Source organism: Podarcis raffonei, chromosome 7, assembly GCF_027172205.1.
Source record: "Podarcis raffonei isolate rPodRaf1 chromosome 7, rPodRaf1.pri, whole genome shotgun sequence".
In the NCBI taxonomy this organism is placed as follows: domain Eukaryota; kingdom Metazoa; phylum Chordata; class Lepidosauria; order Squamata; family Lacertidae; genus Podarcis; species Podarcis raffonei.
Genome location: NC_070608.1, coordinates 77787149 through 77804823, shown reverse-complemented (window position 1 = coordinate 77804823; position 17675 = coordinate 77787149). Strand labels below are relative to the sequence as shown.

Sequence of the window (17675 nt, the reverse complement as noted above, 5' to 3'; positions counted from 1 at the left end):
CGGGAAGTTAAATGGTGTTTTCGTGCACTCTGGCTTCCATCACGATGTTCTGTTGCGCCAGAAGCGGTTTAGTCATGCTGGCCACATGAGCCGAAAATCTGTCTGTGGACAAATGGCGGCTCCCTTGGCCTGAAAGCGAGATGAGCGCCACAACCCCATAGTCACCTTTGACTAGACGTAACCGTCCGGGGTCCTTTACATTATTATTTTTTTAAAAGGACAGCCACCCACCCAAGCAGAATGGGGAGAGAAGGAAGGGAATAAGAGAGTCACTGAGCCAGGAGCAGAAGAGGCAGGCTTGGGTGAACGGGAGCCCAACATAAAATGCAAGAGGAAGGATGGAAAGATTAGAAAGAAGCAAACAGGGCTTAAGCTACCCTGCTTAGGACCACAAGCAAGGCACTCACCTGTTGCTGGAATTGTAGGAGACTCCTCCCCATCTTGAGTACATAGGAGGCAGATGGGTTACCTACAGAGCCTGTGCAGAAAAGGGACAATGACTGGATGCAACACCCCCCAGGCAGTTAGTCCAACTTCCCATATGGACAACATCCTCTGCAACACTTATGGGAAGCTGGATTAACTGCATGTGTTGTGGTAGATGGCCCATTTTCTGCACAGGCTTTGTCCATGATGGGCACTGAATGCTTTGATGAGCCTCTGCTTGCTGACCACTTTGCAACAGCCAACATCTAATGCAGGCATAGGCAAACTTGGCCCTCCAGATGTTTTTGAGACTACAATTCCCATCATCCCTGACCACTGGTCCTGTTAGCTAGAGATGATGGGATTTGTAGTCCCAAAAAACATCTGGAAGGCCAAGTTTGCCTATGCCTGATCTAATGAATTGTCCAATGATGGATTTAAAGAGGTAATTCTACAAGTCATGCAACTGGTTCTAATGCAGGCAATACATTTGATGAGCTTTCTTGCCAACTTAAATTGCAACCTTCGCTGCCCCAATCTTGGTTTGAAGAAGAGCAGGGAAGGGACTTCTGTTGCCCTCCTGATAGACTGCAGCCATCATGACTGACCCATTGGTCATGTTAAAATTGTAGAGCTGGGAGGGAGGGACCGTGAGGGTCATATAGTCCAAACCATGCAATACAGGAATCTTTTGCCCAAGGTGGGGCTTGAACTGACAACCTTGAGATTAAGAATCTCATACTCTACTGACTGAGTTATCCACAGGGCTAATGGAAGTTGGGAGTCCAACAACATCTGGGTGGCCCCAACTTCCGCATCCCAATGTACAGATGTAAACACTCCCTTAAAAAAAGCCGCCGGACCTTTAAGGTGAAATAAATCAGATTAGCAAAGTGGGGTTTTTTTGGCCAGCAAAGTGTGTAGATGACCTTTTAAGACTGATAAAAAGAGAACTGGGTTAATAAATTTTGGGGAGATTTCCGGCAAGCTGTCATCACTCCGCAGGTGGCAAAATTTGTTAAGGCCGCTGTCGCTCCTCTCAGACTTTGCCAGCACGTAGCTTGTCACTCTCTTTAATCTGCTTTACTTGAGGCTGTGATTTTTGCATTTCGTGTTAATGGCCCGTTGGCAGTAATAAACGAACTGCTACTTACTCCCATAATTGTAATTGCACACGTTGACAACTGATTCGAGCTTCTTCCTCAAACGAGGTTCCTGCTAATAATGAAAGGTTAGAAAGCGGGGGAGGCCGCTTCTTGCGAGCACTTCCACCTTTCAACGCTCCTCACTGCTCTCGGCTTTAAGAGTTTCACTTCTGCCATAAAGGAAAGGGCACTTGACCTGCGGCCTCGCTTTATGGGCTCCCCATTTGGGGGAGGAGAAACCACACCTTCCAATGGCCTCCCCAAGAGAGAGGGCGCGCTCTGTTCTCCCCCCCCCCCCATCAAGGCGCATTAAATGCATACTCCGGCGCCGAGGCATTAAAGGGGATTTCCCCGCTTGCACATAATGCACCCCCCCAGCCAATAGCAAAATGATATTTCCTTTCGCTCCGCGCCCCAACTGCCTCTTTCCTGTGCAGCCTCGCCGAGCGCGCACGGAGCTGCCCGGAACTTCCCGACAGGCTGCCGCTCCCCTCCCTCCCTCCCTCCCTCCTGCCCCGCTCCGAGGCTGCTTTCTCTCTTCCCCCAGCCAACCCCCGGCTTCCCTGGGCGGGGAATCGCCTCTCTTCCTTCCTTCGCTGTCCCCACCCACCTTTTGCAATGGCAAGCAAGATGGAGGAGCGGGGCGGCTTCGGCGCCCTCCCAGGGCGCTGTTGTTAAAAAAGCGCAGCTGCTCCCTAAAGGCTGCGGCGCCCTTGCTCCCCCCCCCAGCGCGTCCCGCTGCCCCCCTCTTCCCGGATTGCATCCCTCCCTCCCCACCCTCTCCCCCCATGCGCCCTCCCTCCCCTCCTTCCTGCAATTGTCTTTGCTTCTCCTCCCCCCTATCCTGCATGCACCCATTGCTTATGCACGCGCTCTCTGGAGAGGCTCTGCCAGAGCTGTGATCCCTCCACGCGCGCGCGCGCGCGCCTCCATCTATTATTGCGATCCTTTGGCTGCCGCCGGTGCAACCGGATCTATCCATCCACCCATCCAGCTGCCCCTTTCTTTTCTCCCCCCCCCATTTCCCCCCTCCTCTCCCCCTCCCTCCTTGCGCCATCGTCATTGCCAGCGCCGCCGCCGCGTTTCTTGGATGGATTTCTTCTTCCTGGGTGTTTTTGCTGGAAGGTGAAGCCGGAGACCCGGCCCCCCCCCCGAGGTTTTAGATCTCCTCTTCTTCCTCCTCGACCCCCCCAACTCGTGGCTGCTGTCAGCGATCCAGGCCGAGAAGGGAGCGAGGAGCCCGGTCAGCGTGGCGGTGGCAGCGCGCTCGGGTCCGGAGGAGCCACCGACCGCGTCTCGCAGCCATGAGCGGCTCCACCGCCGCCTCCTCCACCAGCGGCAACGCGGCCGGCGAAGGGGCGGAGGACGCCGCCAAGGATTCCGCGGACATCGCGGCTTTCTTCCGATCGGGTGAGCGCTCCGCTTGGCCAGAGGGGAAAGGTGGTCTGGCGTTGGGGAGGAGAGGGTTGGCCTTTCCAAGGAGTTTGGAGAAGGAAGCGAGGGGGAAATCTCGGTCGTTCCGATTTTATTTCCCCCGTCCGGTGGTTTTGTGCGCTTTGGAGTGTCGCTGCTTTCCTTGCCTAAGAGCTAATAAAAAAGGGGGGGGGAGGGAGGTATCAATCCTTGCCTCGGCAAGCCTCATATTTTTGCAGGATTTCTATGGCCGTGCGTTGAAAAAGGCCAAGTGTTCCCGGACCAGCCATATGTACCGCTGTATGCGTTTTACAGGGTCTCTTTAATATACGGTCGATGGATCTGGCTGTCAACTCCAAAGCCCCGATATAGATTCTCTTTTAGCCAGTCGGGGTACCTTATCGTGCCCCATTCTTCAGAGCAGCCTCACCTCCTTTAAAGACTAGATTTCCCCTCCTTGATAAAGTCAATAGACTACAGAAGGCCAAGACTATCTGTGGACTGTAGCATGTGTCTGGGTGTCATAATCCACAGCCTTTGTCACTGTTTCTAGACAGCTGCTGTAACCAAGGAATGGCAACCCAGCCGCATCCGCATCTTTCCCTTCCTCCATGGGGGGAAAAAACCCGAGCATTTGTTTTCTTGTCTAGCTTTTGGCTCCAGCTCTGGGTGTGTGTTTATTTCTATTAAAATGAAAAGCTTCTCTCTGTCTCCATTTCTGCCTGCCTGCCTTGCAGTTTGAATGCACGTCTTGGAAGAGCAGGGTGTAAATAATCTACAGAGAGGCTAAGATAGAGTTGGCTTTGTTTGTCTGTTTTTTTCTTTACTGGAGAGCAAGCGTTTTTATTTTTAATACAAATCTGGCCTAAGGAGTGGACAGTTGATTGTCTTTGTGCATTGATTTTGGTAGATGGTCGGATTTCGGGGGGGGGGGGCTGTTGGCAGAGGAAGACATGCATCTTGCATAGTTAAGCTGTAAGGGAAATACTTTGACACAAGGCAGGTGCTGGGAGCCTCTCCTTACATGGTCACTCCAGCTGTTGTCCAAACCTCCTTGTATCCTGTTACCCTAGGGTGGTAAAACTTTTATTATTATTATTCTCGTTATTGAGTGCTTGAGATGGGGTAATGGCTGCAGCTGGGAAACAGAATGGATAAGGTGCAGAAGGCAGGCGATTCCTCCAAAACAGACCTTTTCCAGAAACCCTACAAGTGTAGAAAGGTAACCTGTACATTAATGATGCCTGCCCTGTGTGTGCACGCCTGAAACTGCCATGTTGCAAGGCTCCTAGTGAATCCATTGCTTATGGCCACAGGGACTGTGGATTTGTATAAGACGGTAAGGGGTGGGAAAGGAGTAGTGGGTCGGGCCTGTATGTTTCTGGGCTTGCAGCTGAACTGAAAAACCGCTTTCTCCCCTTGGAAAATGGAGTGGGGGGAAAGGGTGGTTGTTGGGTCATATACGCAAGTCACAGACATCCCCTTGCTTCTGGAGCAAACGTACCCGGTTATGACAAATCCAAGCAAAAGCAAGGAGGCTCTGTGAATTCAGGTGGGGGGGGGATATCTCTGGAAGGAGGGAGGGGAAAGGCATGGGGTTGTCCCAACCAATGCCTGCCTGCTGTTGGGGGGGGGCAGGGGGAGGAGGCTGAAGGGGAAGCCCAGCAGAAAGGCCCCCTGTAACGGCTTGCCTGTCAGACTTCTCCTGAACACTGCTTTAGACAGAAGCTCTCGCTTTGGGTTTTCCTCCCTCCTGCCAGAATTTGTTTGGTTCCTCCTCCTCTGCTGCTGATATGCTGCTCATCACCATCCTTCCAAGGAGAGGGGGGGAGATAGGGCAGCGGGCTTCTTCGCTTGCTTCATCTGGATGCCTTTAAAAGGACGGAGCCTAGGAAGTGGGGATAGGTGGGGGGGGGGGGCGAGAGAAAGAGAAGAAATGCAGACTCATCTCTGGAGAACTGAAGGGGCATCTGAGTTAGGTAGGTATTTTGCCTCTATTAGTGAAGGAGTAAACTATGATTGCTTGGAATAAGTGTTTGTTTGCTAGCGTTTGCCCTATTTGACGGAGAACTGGGGCAGTGGGGGGGGAGGCATATGGAGAAGGGAAGGATGAAAACTGTCAGTCGTTGGGTCTCCTCTTTATTCTCCTCCTCCCCACTCTCCGAGTTGGTTATAGTCAGGGAACTTGCATACAAGGGTGATCACAAGCTTCTCGGCTCACGGTCCCTTAATCTGGGCCAGATATGATCCTTGAGATTGGTGGCTGTGTGGACAGGTGGCTGCTTTTCTCGTGAGCTCTGTTGTTGTTGTATGAAATGGGCTCCCAGGATAGACTGCATGGATCATGTTCCTCAGGAACCCATAATCCCTGTTGGACATCACTGCTGTGGTTAGACTGTCTCGCAGCGCTGAGTTGCAGGGAGACCCATTCATTCTGCATGGCTTCAAGGGTGAGCGTCAGCTGAGCAAAGGGTGCGCACATTGCGTTTTGCTTTCCTGGGCATTTCTGTCATCACGGGAATTGGGTGAGTTGCTGCCTAGGTACACTAACCAGCCCAATTGAGGTTGCTTTCCTCTAGGTTTGATCTGTGCTGCGTGACAAAGATGTTCTGGTGTGTGTCCGTTGCGAGACATAAGTGATATTTTTACTGTTGAAAAGACTTTCTGCACTGGGGTTATGTCAGAGCGTTCTGGCTTCTCTTCAAGACAGGCTTTCAAATTCGTCGGCAAAATTTACTGGCCTTCATACCTGTCTATAGATACTTGTTTTGGGCTACAATCCTGCCCTGGGCTACCTCGAGTTGATTCTTCTTGCCTCAGAGAAGTGACTACAGTATTTGCAAACCTTGTTCAGAATGTGTGATGCCATGGTGGTTCTGCTTCAGGTTTTATCTAATTTCTGATTCACCTGTATTGCTACCCACTTTGAGCCATTCTGCAGTGAAAGCATCCCTGAGAATATTGGTAGTGAGAAGACTGGAAGAATTGGAAAGGCTGTTAAACAATAAACACAGGAGCTAATCATTGACAAATCCTTCTCTTTAGAATCCACTTAGATCAGGCATGCAGAGACACACACTGACTTGGGCTGTGTGTTAGATTTAATCCCACCTAAATCTTTTTTTATTTATTTATTAATTTTAAAGACCTGATTTGGCTTTCTTTGTGTCGATTAGCCATTGACTTTGGGAAATTGGGAAAGGCATTCAAATAAATACACGTCTCTGTGGGAAAGTCCTGGTGGTATGGGTAATAATAGACAATGAATGGGGTGGAAAGTGCAGCAATAGGAAACAAAAAAAAAGGGGGGGGGAGACTGGGAAGAACAGGGATGGGTGGATGGAATACCAGAATGGTGTTTCAAGCATGCAAGTAGGAGTTTGGGCGGGCACCATGACTGTTCTTCCAGGACCGGCAAAGAGGGAGGGGGCTTTGATTTTGGAATGGTGCAGCTGCTATGGAAGAGTATCTCTGAGTCATTGGGATGGGTGAACTTTTTATGGCGTGGAATGTACTAACTGTGGACTGCTGGTTGCTTCCACTGGACAAGCAAATCAAAATACCGTATTTTTTGCTCTATAAGACCCACTTTTTCCCTCCTAAAAAGTAAGGGGAAATGTGTGTGTGTCTTATGGAGCGAATGCAGGTTGCACAGCTATCACAGAAGCCAGAACAGCAAGAGGGATTGCTGCTTTCGCTGTGCAGTGATCCCTCTTGCTGTTCTGGCTTCTGAGATTCAGAACATTTTCCCCCCTTGTTTTCCTCCTCCAAAAACTAGGTGCGTCTTGTGGTCTGGTGCGTCTTATAGAGCGAAAAATACGGTAGGTCCTCGGAGCCTCAATGCTGAGGCCTGTAGGTGCTGCTGAATATCTTGAGGACCTATTAAGATAAAGCCTGAAATGGAATATGGTGGGGCTGGGATGCTGTACAATGGCTGGTTTGGTGCAGTTAATAATGGTGCATCACTCTCATGATGTTTGCTTGTTGCGGGAAGTGGGGAGAATCCAAAAAAAACAACTAAAATCGTGTTTTAATAAATAAAAAAAATCAGATGGCTGTGTTGCATATTGGAGGTAGGAATGCCTTGTTTTGCCTATAATATTGGAATGACCTTTTTATTTAGCCTTAAAATGTTGGTCTCTGGAGCTATAGGAACTACAGACTTTGTGACCAAGCTATATGAGATGCTCTCTGATTAGATTTCCATAAATTTTCTGGGGAAGGTGGAAAATCCTCCAAATTGGATTCTTGGGGAGAAGGGGTTTCTGATTTCCTTTGCCCCCTACCCAGTCTGTCTCCAGCGTTAGAAACTCAGCTATATAAGCTGGGTGCCAAATGGGTTGCAGTCGCAAAAACAGAATGCCTAGTTGCCGTTTTGGGGCCAGGTGGCTCGAAAGTCGTATTTTTCAGTGCGACTTTTGGGTTCCTGAAATTCATGCCGACCGTGCAGATAAAATATAACGGATAGAATTCCACAGGGTGTGTCGCTAGTGTGTGAAAACAGTCAAGATCCAAGGATTTCTAGGCAGGCACCTCCAGATGGTGAAGATGCCCTCACGCCCGGGCATCTTCACTTGGTCACAAACGGTCAATAAAGGTAATAGGTCATGACCGACTCTGGGGTTGCGCGCTCATCTCGCTCTATAGGCCGAGAGAGCCGGTGTTTGTCCACAGACAGCTTCCGGGTCATGTGGCCAGCATGACTAAGCTGCTTCTGGCAAACCAGAGCAGCGCATGGAAACGCCGTTTACCTTCCCGCCGGAGCGGTACCTGTTTACTTGCACTTTGACATGCTTTCAAACTGCTAGGTTGGTAGGAGCAGGGACCGAGCAACGGGAGCTCACCGTGTCGCGGGGATTCGAACCACCAACCTTCGGATCGGCAAGTCCTAGGCTCTGTGGTTTAACCCACAGCACCACCCGCGTCCCTTTAAACGGACAGGTGCAAAATGCGCCTGGCAAATTTTGAGCATGGTTTGCCGCCCGTGGGAAGCATGTGTGATTTTCCCAGCTGGGCAAATAGCAGATTTGGCATTGTGGAGGCGCAGAATTTATTGATCAGGATAGTGGCACGAGTGGAAAAGGGATAGCTCCCCTTCTTCCCAGTGCCACAGTCCCGGTCCAGCGTGGCTGCTTTGTATAGATCAGAGCTCTGATCTCAGCTCATCTCTGTTAGCTTTCCGGTAGTAGGCCGTGGTACCTCAAAAGGAAAGAAGCACTAGAAAGCAATGCAACGCTTCCCGTTTTCTTGGAAAGGGTAGACGTATTTCTCAGCATGGTGTAACTTGGGTGGAAATGTTTCCTTAATGCTTGAAATAACAGGCACAGTAACACTTTTGGCCCAATCCAATACGCACACTTTGAACGGATGTTGTTGCGCTTGTGGGCTTAATACTTTGGCATGCGCGCCGTTCCTGCCACTTTCAATTTCCTTATTTTTATTGGCAGAGATCAATATTGGTAGCACGATACTGCCCTCCATATTAAAAAGGCGGCACGAGGGCCTTTCATGCGTTGACTTTCCGAGCCTCGTATACACTGCTGTGATGTAAGCGGGACCAGGAGAAGCGAAGACTTTCTGTGCTCTGGTTCTCCCCTCGTTCTCTCTCGTTCCCTGCAATTATATAACTGGGCCCACTCGGTTTGATGTGCAGTATAGCACTTCGTGGTCTACATTTTTTAAATGCCTCCTAAAAATAGAGGGAGGGATGACTTTGAAACAAACTAGATCGAGGAAGTTGTGTAACGCTCAGAGTTCTTTTGCTATTTCAGTGGGTAATTTGAACTACTTTGAAAGCAGGGTTTTTCCCCTCTTGGGGGCCACATTCTCTTGCGGGGTAATCTATTTGGGGCCGCATTCTGGCTGTGGTCAGGGCTGCTCCCATTTCTCACCCCCCCCCATTTCTTTCCCTTTTCTTCCCCAAATCTTTAGGTTGCATGCAGAAGGTCAGAGGTTTGAACTGAGAGTTTGCAGAGAGCTTTGTCCTTCAGTCCATTTTCATTTCAGTTTTGCTTCCTTTCCACCCTCCTTGTTTCCTTCTGGGTTTTCCCCACCTGCATAGAAACAGGCCATTTTAATGGAATTAGTATATTTTTATTAAACCTTTTTTCAAAAAAAAAAACAACCCCAATTGCCCAAACTTTTGAAATACACAGTGCATTTCAACTCTTGTTTGGATTCTTGATTCCTGGATATAAAGTAAATATTTGCCCGGACACTTTCTAAACCACTAGCAATCCAACTTCCTACATTCAGATAACATTAACTTGTCTCAAATAAATGCTGCTTATTGCTGAGAATTCTAGCATGCCCAGTTGCAGCTGGTTCAGAAATAACACCAGACCACAGTGCTGTGTGAAAAAGCAATTAAAAAACCCTGGGTTCCTCTTCTCAGGTGTGGTGATGATTCCCTATCTCTTTTCCTGTAAAAAAACCAGCTATAAGTAAGTCAGAAATTAAATCGCTATAACAAATTTTAAAAACCCGCTATGAAAAAATCACAGAGATTTTTTTTTTTTGCTCTCTGGTGCCATTTGGTGTTGCATGTTTGTAGCACATTCAAAACGTTGTGTGTGGGGTTTTATAAAATATATATACCGTATTTTTCGCTCTATAGGACGCACTTTTCCCCCTCCAAAAATGAAGGGGAAATGTGTGTGCATCCTATGGAGCGAATGCAGGCTTTCGCTGAAGCCTGGAGAGCGAGAGGGGTCAGTGCGCACCGACCCCTCTCGCTCTCTAGGCTTCAGGAAGCTATCCGCAAGTCTTGGGACATCTTACAGCAATACAAAAATGTGATAATAAAACATAACTTTAAAATAGGCAATCTACATCAAAAAAGTAACATTCAACAATCCTTAGAATAGTATAAAATAATAATATCAACATATAAAAGGTAAACAGAAACCCACTCAACAGTTACAATAAATAATATCTAAACTATGGTCAATAAACAACGGCAAGCCACATTACATAAAACAATACAATATACATTGAGAAGCAGAGACTAGAGGATAGATCAAGGCAGGTGGAAGGAGGCTTGCCTGATGGAGTCTCTTCCCTCATGATTCTTTTTGGGGGGGGCATGACTTCCTTCCTCAATATAACCTTTTGTCCGCAATTCTGCACTTTGTCCTGCTCACCATGAGATGCTGCTATTGCTGTTAATATTACAGTGGTACCTCGGGTTACAGACGCTTCAGGTTACAGACGCTTCAGGCTACAGACTCCGCTAACCCAGAAATAGGACCTCGGGTTAAGAGCTTTGCTTCAGGATGAGAACAGAAATTGCGCGGCGGCAGCGGGAGGCCCCATTAGCTAAAGTGGTACCTCAGGTTAAGAACAGTTTCAGGTTTAAGAACGGACCTCCAGAACGAATTAAGTTCTTAACCAGAGGTACCACTGTATTATTAGTTAATAGTAGTTTATTAGCTGTCCTCCACCCTAACTTCCAAGGGTAGGTTGCAACAATTTAAAGAATACAACACAAAAAATGGTTTAAAACAAATTACAATCACAAGAATAGGGTGGGTTCTAAACATTTATATTTCAGGTCTTTTTGGGTAAAGAAGTGTGTGTGTCACTCTCATGTCACTTCCCTCTTTTATTCTAATCACTGACATCCAGTTTTGTTTTGTTTTCTTCAGTTTACATGGTTGCGCCCTGCCTTTTAGAAATTCCCCACAAAGCAGCATTCTTTGATTCAGCTCCCCTTTGATTTCTCATTAGGTTTCAGTTTTGACTGTGGCTCTTTTCTTGTTAAGGCAAAGATCTCGTGTTCCACATCCTTTTTTCTCTGGCCTCTTCCTGTGCCTGGAATGGTTGTTCTGAACATATTTTACCGTATTTAAAAATGACGTTTCCAATTTATCCAAATTGAATCTTTTTGAACATGTCACCCTTGATACTGCTAAGAAATTAAAATTACCGGGATGTCATAGATCCACTCTGCCATCAAATTCCACTGTTGAATATTAATGCAGTACATCATTTTGCAATCTGCTGATTTATTCCCTTCTAAACTACAAATGGAATTTTCTACTTGGGCCAAAAAAGCAGAAATTAACCCGCCCAAATAAGAAATGCAACCAACACGTTATCTGCCGTTCACTATGATATTCCTGTCCTTGCATCCCTTCTGAGCTTTTGAGCCTTTTTGGAGATAAAGGGTGGGCTTTTAGTCACAGGACAACTTGGCGCTTGGTTACATGAATTTTAAGGGACGCGGGTGGTGCTGTGGGTTAAACCACAGAGCCTAGGACTTGCCGATCAGAAGGTCGGCGGTTCAAATCCCCGCAATGGGGTGAGCTCCCGTTGCTCAGTCCCAGCTCCTGCCAACCTAGCAGGTTGAAAGCACGTCAAAGTGCAAGTAGATAAATAGGTACCGCTCCAGTGGGAAGGTAAACGGCGTTTCCGTGCACTGCTCTGGTTCACCAGAAGCGGCTTAGTCTTGCTGGCCACATGACCCGGAAGCTGTACGCCGGCTCCCTCAGCCAATAAAGCGAGATGAGCGCCACAACCCCAGAGTTGTCCGCGACTGGACCTAATGGTCAGGGGTCCCTTTACCTTACTTGAATTCTAGAAGAGATTTCAAAATCAGGAAATCCTGAGAAGGTTAGAGTAGGGTGCCATATTCAGCAGAATGTCATGCTAGAGTTCTTCCTAGCACATTATAACGAAAGGCTGCAGGTGTGTGAATAATGCTGGAATCTTTCTTGAATGTGCAGGGAATTTTTTTTGTATATCGAGGGACATTCTGCAGGGATGTGCTAAGTGCAACCAAAAACGATAATTCTCAAGAAAGAAGTGTCCACGAAATGTCACACTAGTGTGAACAAATCGGGAATTTCTAGTAAATGGTAAGAAACCAAAACTGCTGTTGAACAAGTCTTGAGAGATTTGAGGTGGTGGAGCAATTATTTTGATCTCTTGCAGCTTTATGAACCATGTTTTATGTAGGGGGAGACAAGCATCAGGACCAAGTGCTTCTCCCATGATCCTCCACCTCATGTCCTGGAACTTTATCCCTGACTTTTATTAATCCAGGGTTGCTATTACTATCTGAACTGTGAACTATTGCTTAATCTTGGGTAGCAAACCAGGATAAGTCAGCCGATACGCGAGTGAAGGGGAAGAACACTTGAACCCACAACTTGTTCGTAGCTTCAGGAACGGCACTTAACTGTTTTGTCAACGCAGACAAAACACATACCGGGGAACTAATTGGTTTGCGAAGCTGGGAAAGATCACCCAGACGATACCAACATGTGATTTTGTAAGAAAACTCTGGAAAGAATTGGGATGCGGCTGTGTTAGACCTGTGAAGGCAGCCCCAAGTGTACCACCCTAAACTATGGAGGAAGGGTGGAACAAAAAAGCAGTGCCATTAATCTAGAGTGTAAATAAGGTCACTGGGCATCTTGTAATTTTACTTTTCCAATTCTTGAAGTGAGGAGAAGTCGCCATCTTGCGGGATTCCTGTCCTCCAAGGCTACACTGCTCATGAGTAGAGCCAGAATGTCGCTTGAATGGGCTCTTGGAGCTCTTTGTGGCAAAAGGGATGGGTTGGGAGAGGAGCTATGGGAAAGCATAGCCTACTTTTTATGAGCCCAGTCATGTGACCGTTACATCACCATTTGGAGTTTTGAGCCTAGCCATGTGGCTGTTGCATCACAAGAGGAGTAGAAGAAGAAGAAGAAGAGGAGTTTGGATTTGATATCCTGCCTTTCACTCCCCTTCAGGAGTCTCAAAGCGGCTAACATTCTCCTTTCCCTTCCTCCCCCACAACAAACACTCTGTGAGGTGAGTGGGGCTGAGAGACTTCAAAGAAGTGTGACTGGCCCAAGGTCACCCAGCAGCTGCATGTGGAGGAGTGGAGACGCGAACCCGGTTCCCCAGATTACGAGACTACCGCTCTTAACCACTACACCACACTGGCTGTGGGTGGGGCTACAGCAGGTTGAGTTTTTCAGCCATCTTTCTCTAGCCTAGTGAGCACTTGGTCACTTGCTTACATTGAGGTGAAGTACCCCCATGTGATTCACCACTCCAGCAACGGACCAGGGCTACTGCTGACCTGATACTCGGGGAAGATGCCAAGGAACCATGTACTTCAATGAGGGGCACATGCTTTTCAGGCTCAATTGTGGACATCTTTGTTTAAAGGCATTCTGGAAGTGGGCATAGACAGAATCTGTTCCTGAAGCCTTGGAGAGTAGGGTAGTACTAGATTGGGTGGGTCATTGATTCAAACTCTACGTAGATCAGCTGCTTGCATGCTTGGTTTGCAGTCGTCTTACGCAGCCAGAGAATGTGAGTATTTCATAGTTTATTTCTAACCTCTCTTTTTCTTCTTCAAGGAAAGGCTTGGATATCTTTTTGAAATAATTCTAAATGGTTCTTCATCCCAACAGATTCCCTCAGTGGTGAACAATAATAAGTATTCAATAGAAGCAAAATGTGATTCATCATAAAACAATAAAAGCTAAAAGGCAGCAGCAAAAAAAAGCACTGTGCGCAAGACAAATGGAGCCCCTTTAAAATGCCTGAGTAAGTAAGAAAATCTTCAACCTGGCATCTAAAATATTGTAATATTTTTGCCAGTTGAGCCTCTCATGGGAGAGTGTTCTAGAGTTGAGGTTCCATCTCAGGAAAGGTCCTTGCCTTGTTGGGAACGTATTGCAGTTCAGCAAGCGATGGAACCTGGGGAAAGGCCTTAGCTGAACATCTTAATGCGTGAGCAGGACAAACATGGGATGAACTATATGGATCCCAAGCTGTTTAGGACATTAAAGTGAAGGATCAACACTTTGAATTGCGCCCAGTGTAATTCTTTGAGAATTGGAGTTATACAGCTCCATCTATGCACAGCAACATTTGGATGGACTGAAGATTTTAGGCCATCTTCAAGGGCAGCCCCAAGCGTAACCCATTACAGTAGTCCAACTGGGTGGGCACCAGAGTATGGCTCACCATAGCTTAGCAATCCCTACCCAGGAATTATAAGCGTACACAACTGTTCAGTTCTGTCGGTGGCTGTTGGTTACAATAGTACCAAACAAATACCGTACTTTTCTGTCTATAAGATGAGGTTTTTTTCTTCAAAAATCACGTTAAAAATTGGGGGTAGCCTTATACATGAGTAGTGCATTGTGGGAACGTGGGATTGGTGGCTGCAACGAGTCGGAGAATGTTATTGGCTCCATCAAGGGCTGGTGTTGATTGGCTGTCATTGTGACAATTGGGTGGTCGATTTGCTGCTTTTTTCAGCGAGGGGACAGAGGATAGGTGGCTTTTGCAATGCTGGCAGTGGCGGATTAAGGAACATATACATTTCCCCCCAAATAAATAGGTTACCTCGATAGTCTTGGTACATTTCTGTAGATGGCGTTGTGCAGTTAAAAATAAATCAAATTGAAGCTTTTTCATGGCCATTCGAATGTGCCAAGTACAGTGGTACCTCGGGTTAAGTACTTAATTCGTTCCGGAGGTCCGTTCTTAACCTGAAACTGTTCTTAACCTGAAGCATCACTTTAGCTAATGGGGCCTCCTGCTGCCACTGCTGCACGATTTCTGTTCTCATCCTGAAGCAAAGTTCTAAACCCGAGGTACTATTTCTGGGTTAGCGGAGTCTATAACCTGAAGCGTATGTAACCTGAGGTACCACTGTACACGCAAGGCACCAAGGCAAATGGCTGATTAATTAGCTGGCCTCCTGTGCTGAAAGCTACTCCCTTCTGGCGGGCAGGGAGCGTTTGCAAAGTCCTGGACGCAAGGTTGGAGCAGGCCTGGCTACACTTCGCCCGATCCCCCGGGAAGCATGCACTTTTCTTTTCCCTGTTTTTAACTATGACCTCTAAAGGTAAAGGGACCCCTGACCATTAGGTCCAGTCGTGGCCGACTCTGGGGTTGCGGCGCTCATCTCACTTTATTGGCCGAGGGAGCTGGCGTACAGCTTCCGGGTCATGTGGCCAGCATGACTAAGCTGCTTCTGGCGAACCAGAGCAGCGCACGGAAACGCCGTTTACCTTCCCGCCGGAGTGGTACCTATTTATCTACTTGCACTTTGATGTGCTTTCGAACTGCTAAGTTGGCAGGAGCAGGGACCGAGCAATGGGAGCTCACCCCGTTGCAGGGATTCGAACCGCCAACCTTCTGATTGGCAAGTCCTAGGCTCTGTGGTTTAACCCACAGCGCCACCCGCGTCCCAATGATGACCCTTAATTAGCGCCTTTTCCCCAGCCCCAGGGAGGAGGAGGAGAGCGGGAGGCGCGTTTGAACGCACAGGTAGAAGTCTCACACGTGCAGCGCTTGCGCAGGGATTTTGAGAGGGTTGCCTTGTGATGGCTTTTACAGTCCCAGTGAGTCCGAGGCTGGACCAATACAGGAGGGGGAAAAGGAGGGTGAAGCAGCGGTGGCAAAGGGAGAGGCTCAAAGTGTGGGCTGCAAAGACCCCTCAGCAACCATGGCGGGTAAAGCTCAACAGCTTTGAGGAATCTCCCCATTTTCAATTTTTTTAGTCCCCCAAAATAGGGGGCATCTTATACAAGGGGGCGTCATATAAACGAAAAAGTGTGGTAACTTCGGTGTTCAGAGGCCAATAAGCAGATGTTAAACGGCTTCGGACCCATATACCTGAAGGACCGTCTCCACCCCCATCATTCTGCCTGGACACTAAGGTCCAGCGCCAAGGGCCTTCTGGCGGTTCCCTCATTGCGAGAAGCAAAGCTACAGGGAACCAGGCAGAGGGCCTTCTCGGTAGTGGCGCCCACCCTGTGGAACGCCCCCCACCAGATGTCAAAGAGATAAACAACTACCTGACTTTTAGAAGACATCTGAAGGCAGTCCTGTTCAGGGAAGTTTTTAATGTGTGACATTTTAGTGTGTTTTTGGTCTTTGTTGGAAGCCGCCTAGAGTGGCTGGGGAGGCCTAGCCAGATGGGTGGGGTACAAATATTATTATTATTATTATTATTATTATTATTATTATTATGTCTAGGGGCTGAGAATCTATGTTACCTTACGAGCTTCTCAAGGAAATCTTAGCAAGGGGCTCTATCTAGAGTCATACAGTGGGAATTAGTGTTTAATTCAGCAAGGAAATTCTTCTTAGTTCTAAACAGAAATCTAAAGCCAGTTCTTTTTGTGTAACTTTTATTATTTAGAAAGCCTGAGGTGCTTTCCCCCCCACCCCTAATTAAAACAGGGATTGGTGTGTGAGTTCGAACTGCGAGGGGATAAAAAATAAAAATAAAATGGTGCTTCTGTTAATGCTTCTGAAACGACAAGTTGTGTTTTACCAGAAATCTCCTGCAGAGAATTATTAGCACTTCATTTTTATATTTCTGGGAAGCGTATATCTGTGTGGATGCTTTCCAAAAACATTAACTCTTTAGGAAGAAAAACCTGTTGTGGTTTTCATTACCAATATGGGAAAACATTTTGGATCTTCAGAGCAGAGCTTGGGCCTGTTTCTTACTGTGAGGGGTTGCCGTGGTGAGAAGGAGGATGCTAGGCTAGATGTGCTGTTGTTGTGATCCATCTGGCTCTTAATGTTCATCCGCATCCTGGTTCTGGTCTTGTGTGTCTTCTTCAGCCTGAAAGTTCTCACATCCCAGAATGTTCCTCCAGGGTCCTCCACATGGAAATTCGCTTCTTGCTTTTTCTTCAGGTGTCTGCAGAGGGTTCCCGCCTGGGTGGGAGAGCTGTCCAGAGAACAGGGGCCGTAGCAAAGACCCGCTTCCATGTTGCTTCTAGATGGCACATTTAGCGGAGTCTCCTTTGATGATCTGGGTGACCACAAAGGTTTCTCTTGGGGAAGGTGGTCCCACTCAATCACCTGGTCCCAAGTTGTTCGTCTGTGTTAATAGCAAGAGATGGAAAGAAGATAAAGTCCTGCCTGGAGAAGAACGGCAGACGACCGTATTTTTCGCTCTATAAGATGCACCAGATCATAAGATGCACCTAGTTTTTGGAGGAGGAAAACAAGAAAAAAAATATTCTGAATCCCAGAAGCCAGGACAGCAAGCGGGATCGCTGCGCAGCGAAAGCAGTGATCCCTCTTGCTGTTCTGGCTTCTGGGATAGCTGTGCAGCCTGCATTTGCTCCATAAGACGCACACACATTTCCCCTTACTTTTTAGGAAGGAAAAAGTGAGTCTTACAGAGCAAAAAATACGGTAAGTTGATGGATTATGCCAAAATGGCAAAAATGACTGGAAGAATCAGAAATCGGGAAGACCAAAATTTTAATCAATGATAAATTTTTTCCCCATTCTCTATCTTAAGAACCATTGTAAACAGTTAAAATTATCATTAGAAATGGAATAACACTTGTAGTTTAATGGTGGATTTTGGATATAATGATGTAAAAGATTTGGATTATTATAAAAGATGCAGGAGATAATGACAACAACAATAGGACCCACAAAGGGGAGGAGGGAAGTCCAGGAGATCCTTTGGAATCTTGTTTTTATGTTGTATGTTGAAGATGTGATTGTAAAACTAATTTGAAAAGCCACTGCATTCTGAACTAGCTTCCAAACCATGCTCAGGAGTTCATTACACTATTCCAGTTGCAAAGTTCCCAGTGTGCGACCGCAGTTGCTAAGCTCTCTCTGTCCAAGAAAGGGCGGTTGATGTGTCAACCAAAGGTGACCATCTATTCTCCTTTCCTAGTGACAATAGTGGAACCT

General features: G+C 47.3%; 1 protein-coding gene across 4 annotated transcripts in view; it reads left to right on the top strand.

Moving 5' to 3' along the window:
- Positions 1–2186: 2186 nt before the first annotated feature.
- Positions 2187–17675, top strand: part of TRIO (trio Rho guanine nucleotide exchange factor) — a 274403-nt gene continuing 258914 nt past the window's right edge. For 2 of the 4 annotated variants that reach the window (XM_053397145.1, XM_053397149.1), the window contains exon 1: positions 4906–4963. In XM_053397145.1, coding sequence (XP_053253120.1) covers positions 4921–4963 — 43 coding nt within the window. In that variant the 5' untranslated portion in view covers positions 4906–4920. Of the gene's footprint in view, positions 2982–4873; positions 4964–17675 lie in introns of those variants that run through there. The other 2 variants (XM_053397146.1, XM_053397150.1) reach the window with 2 other exon arrangements.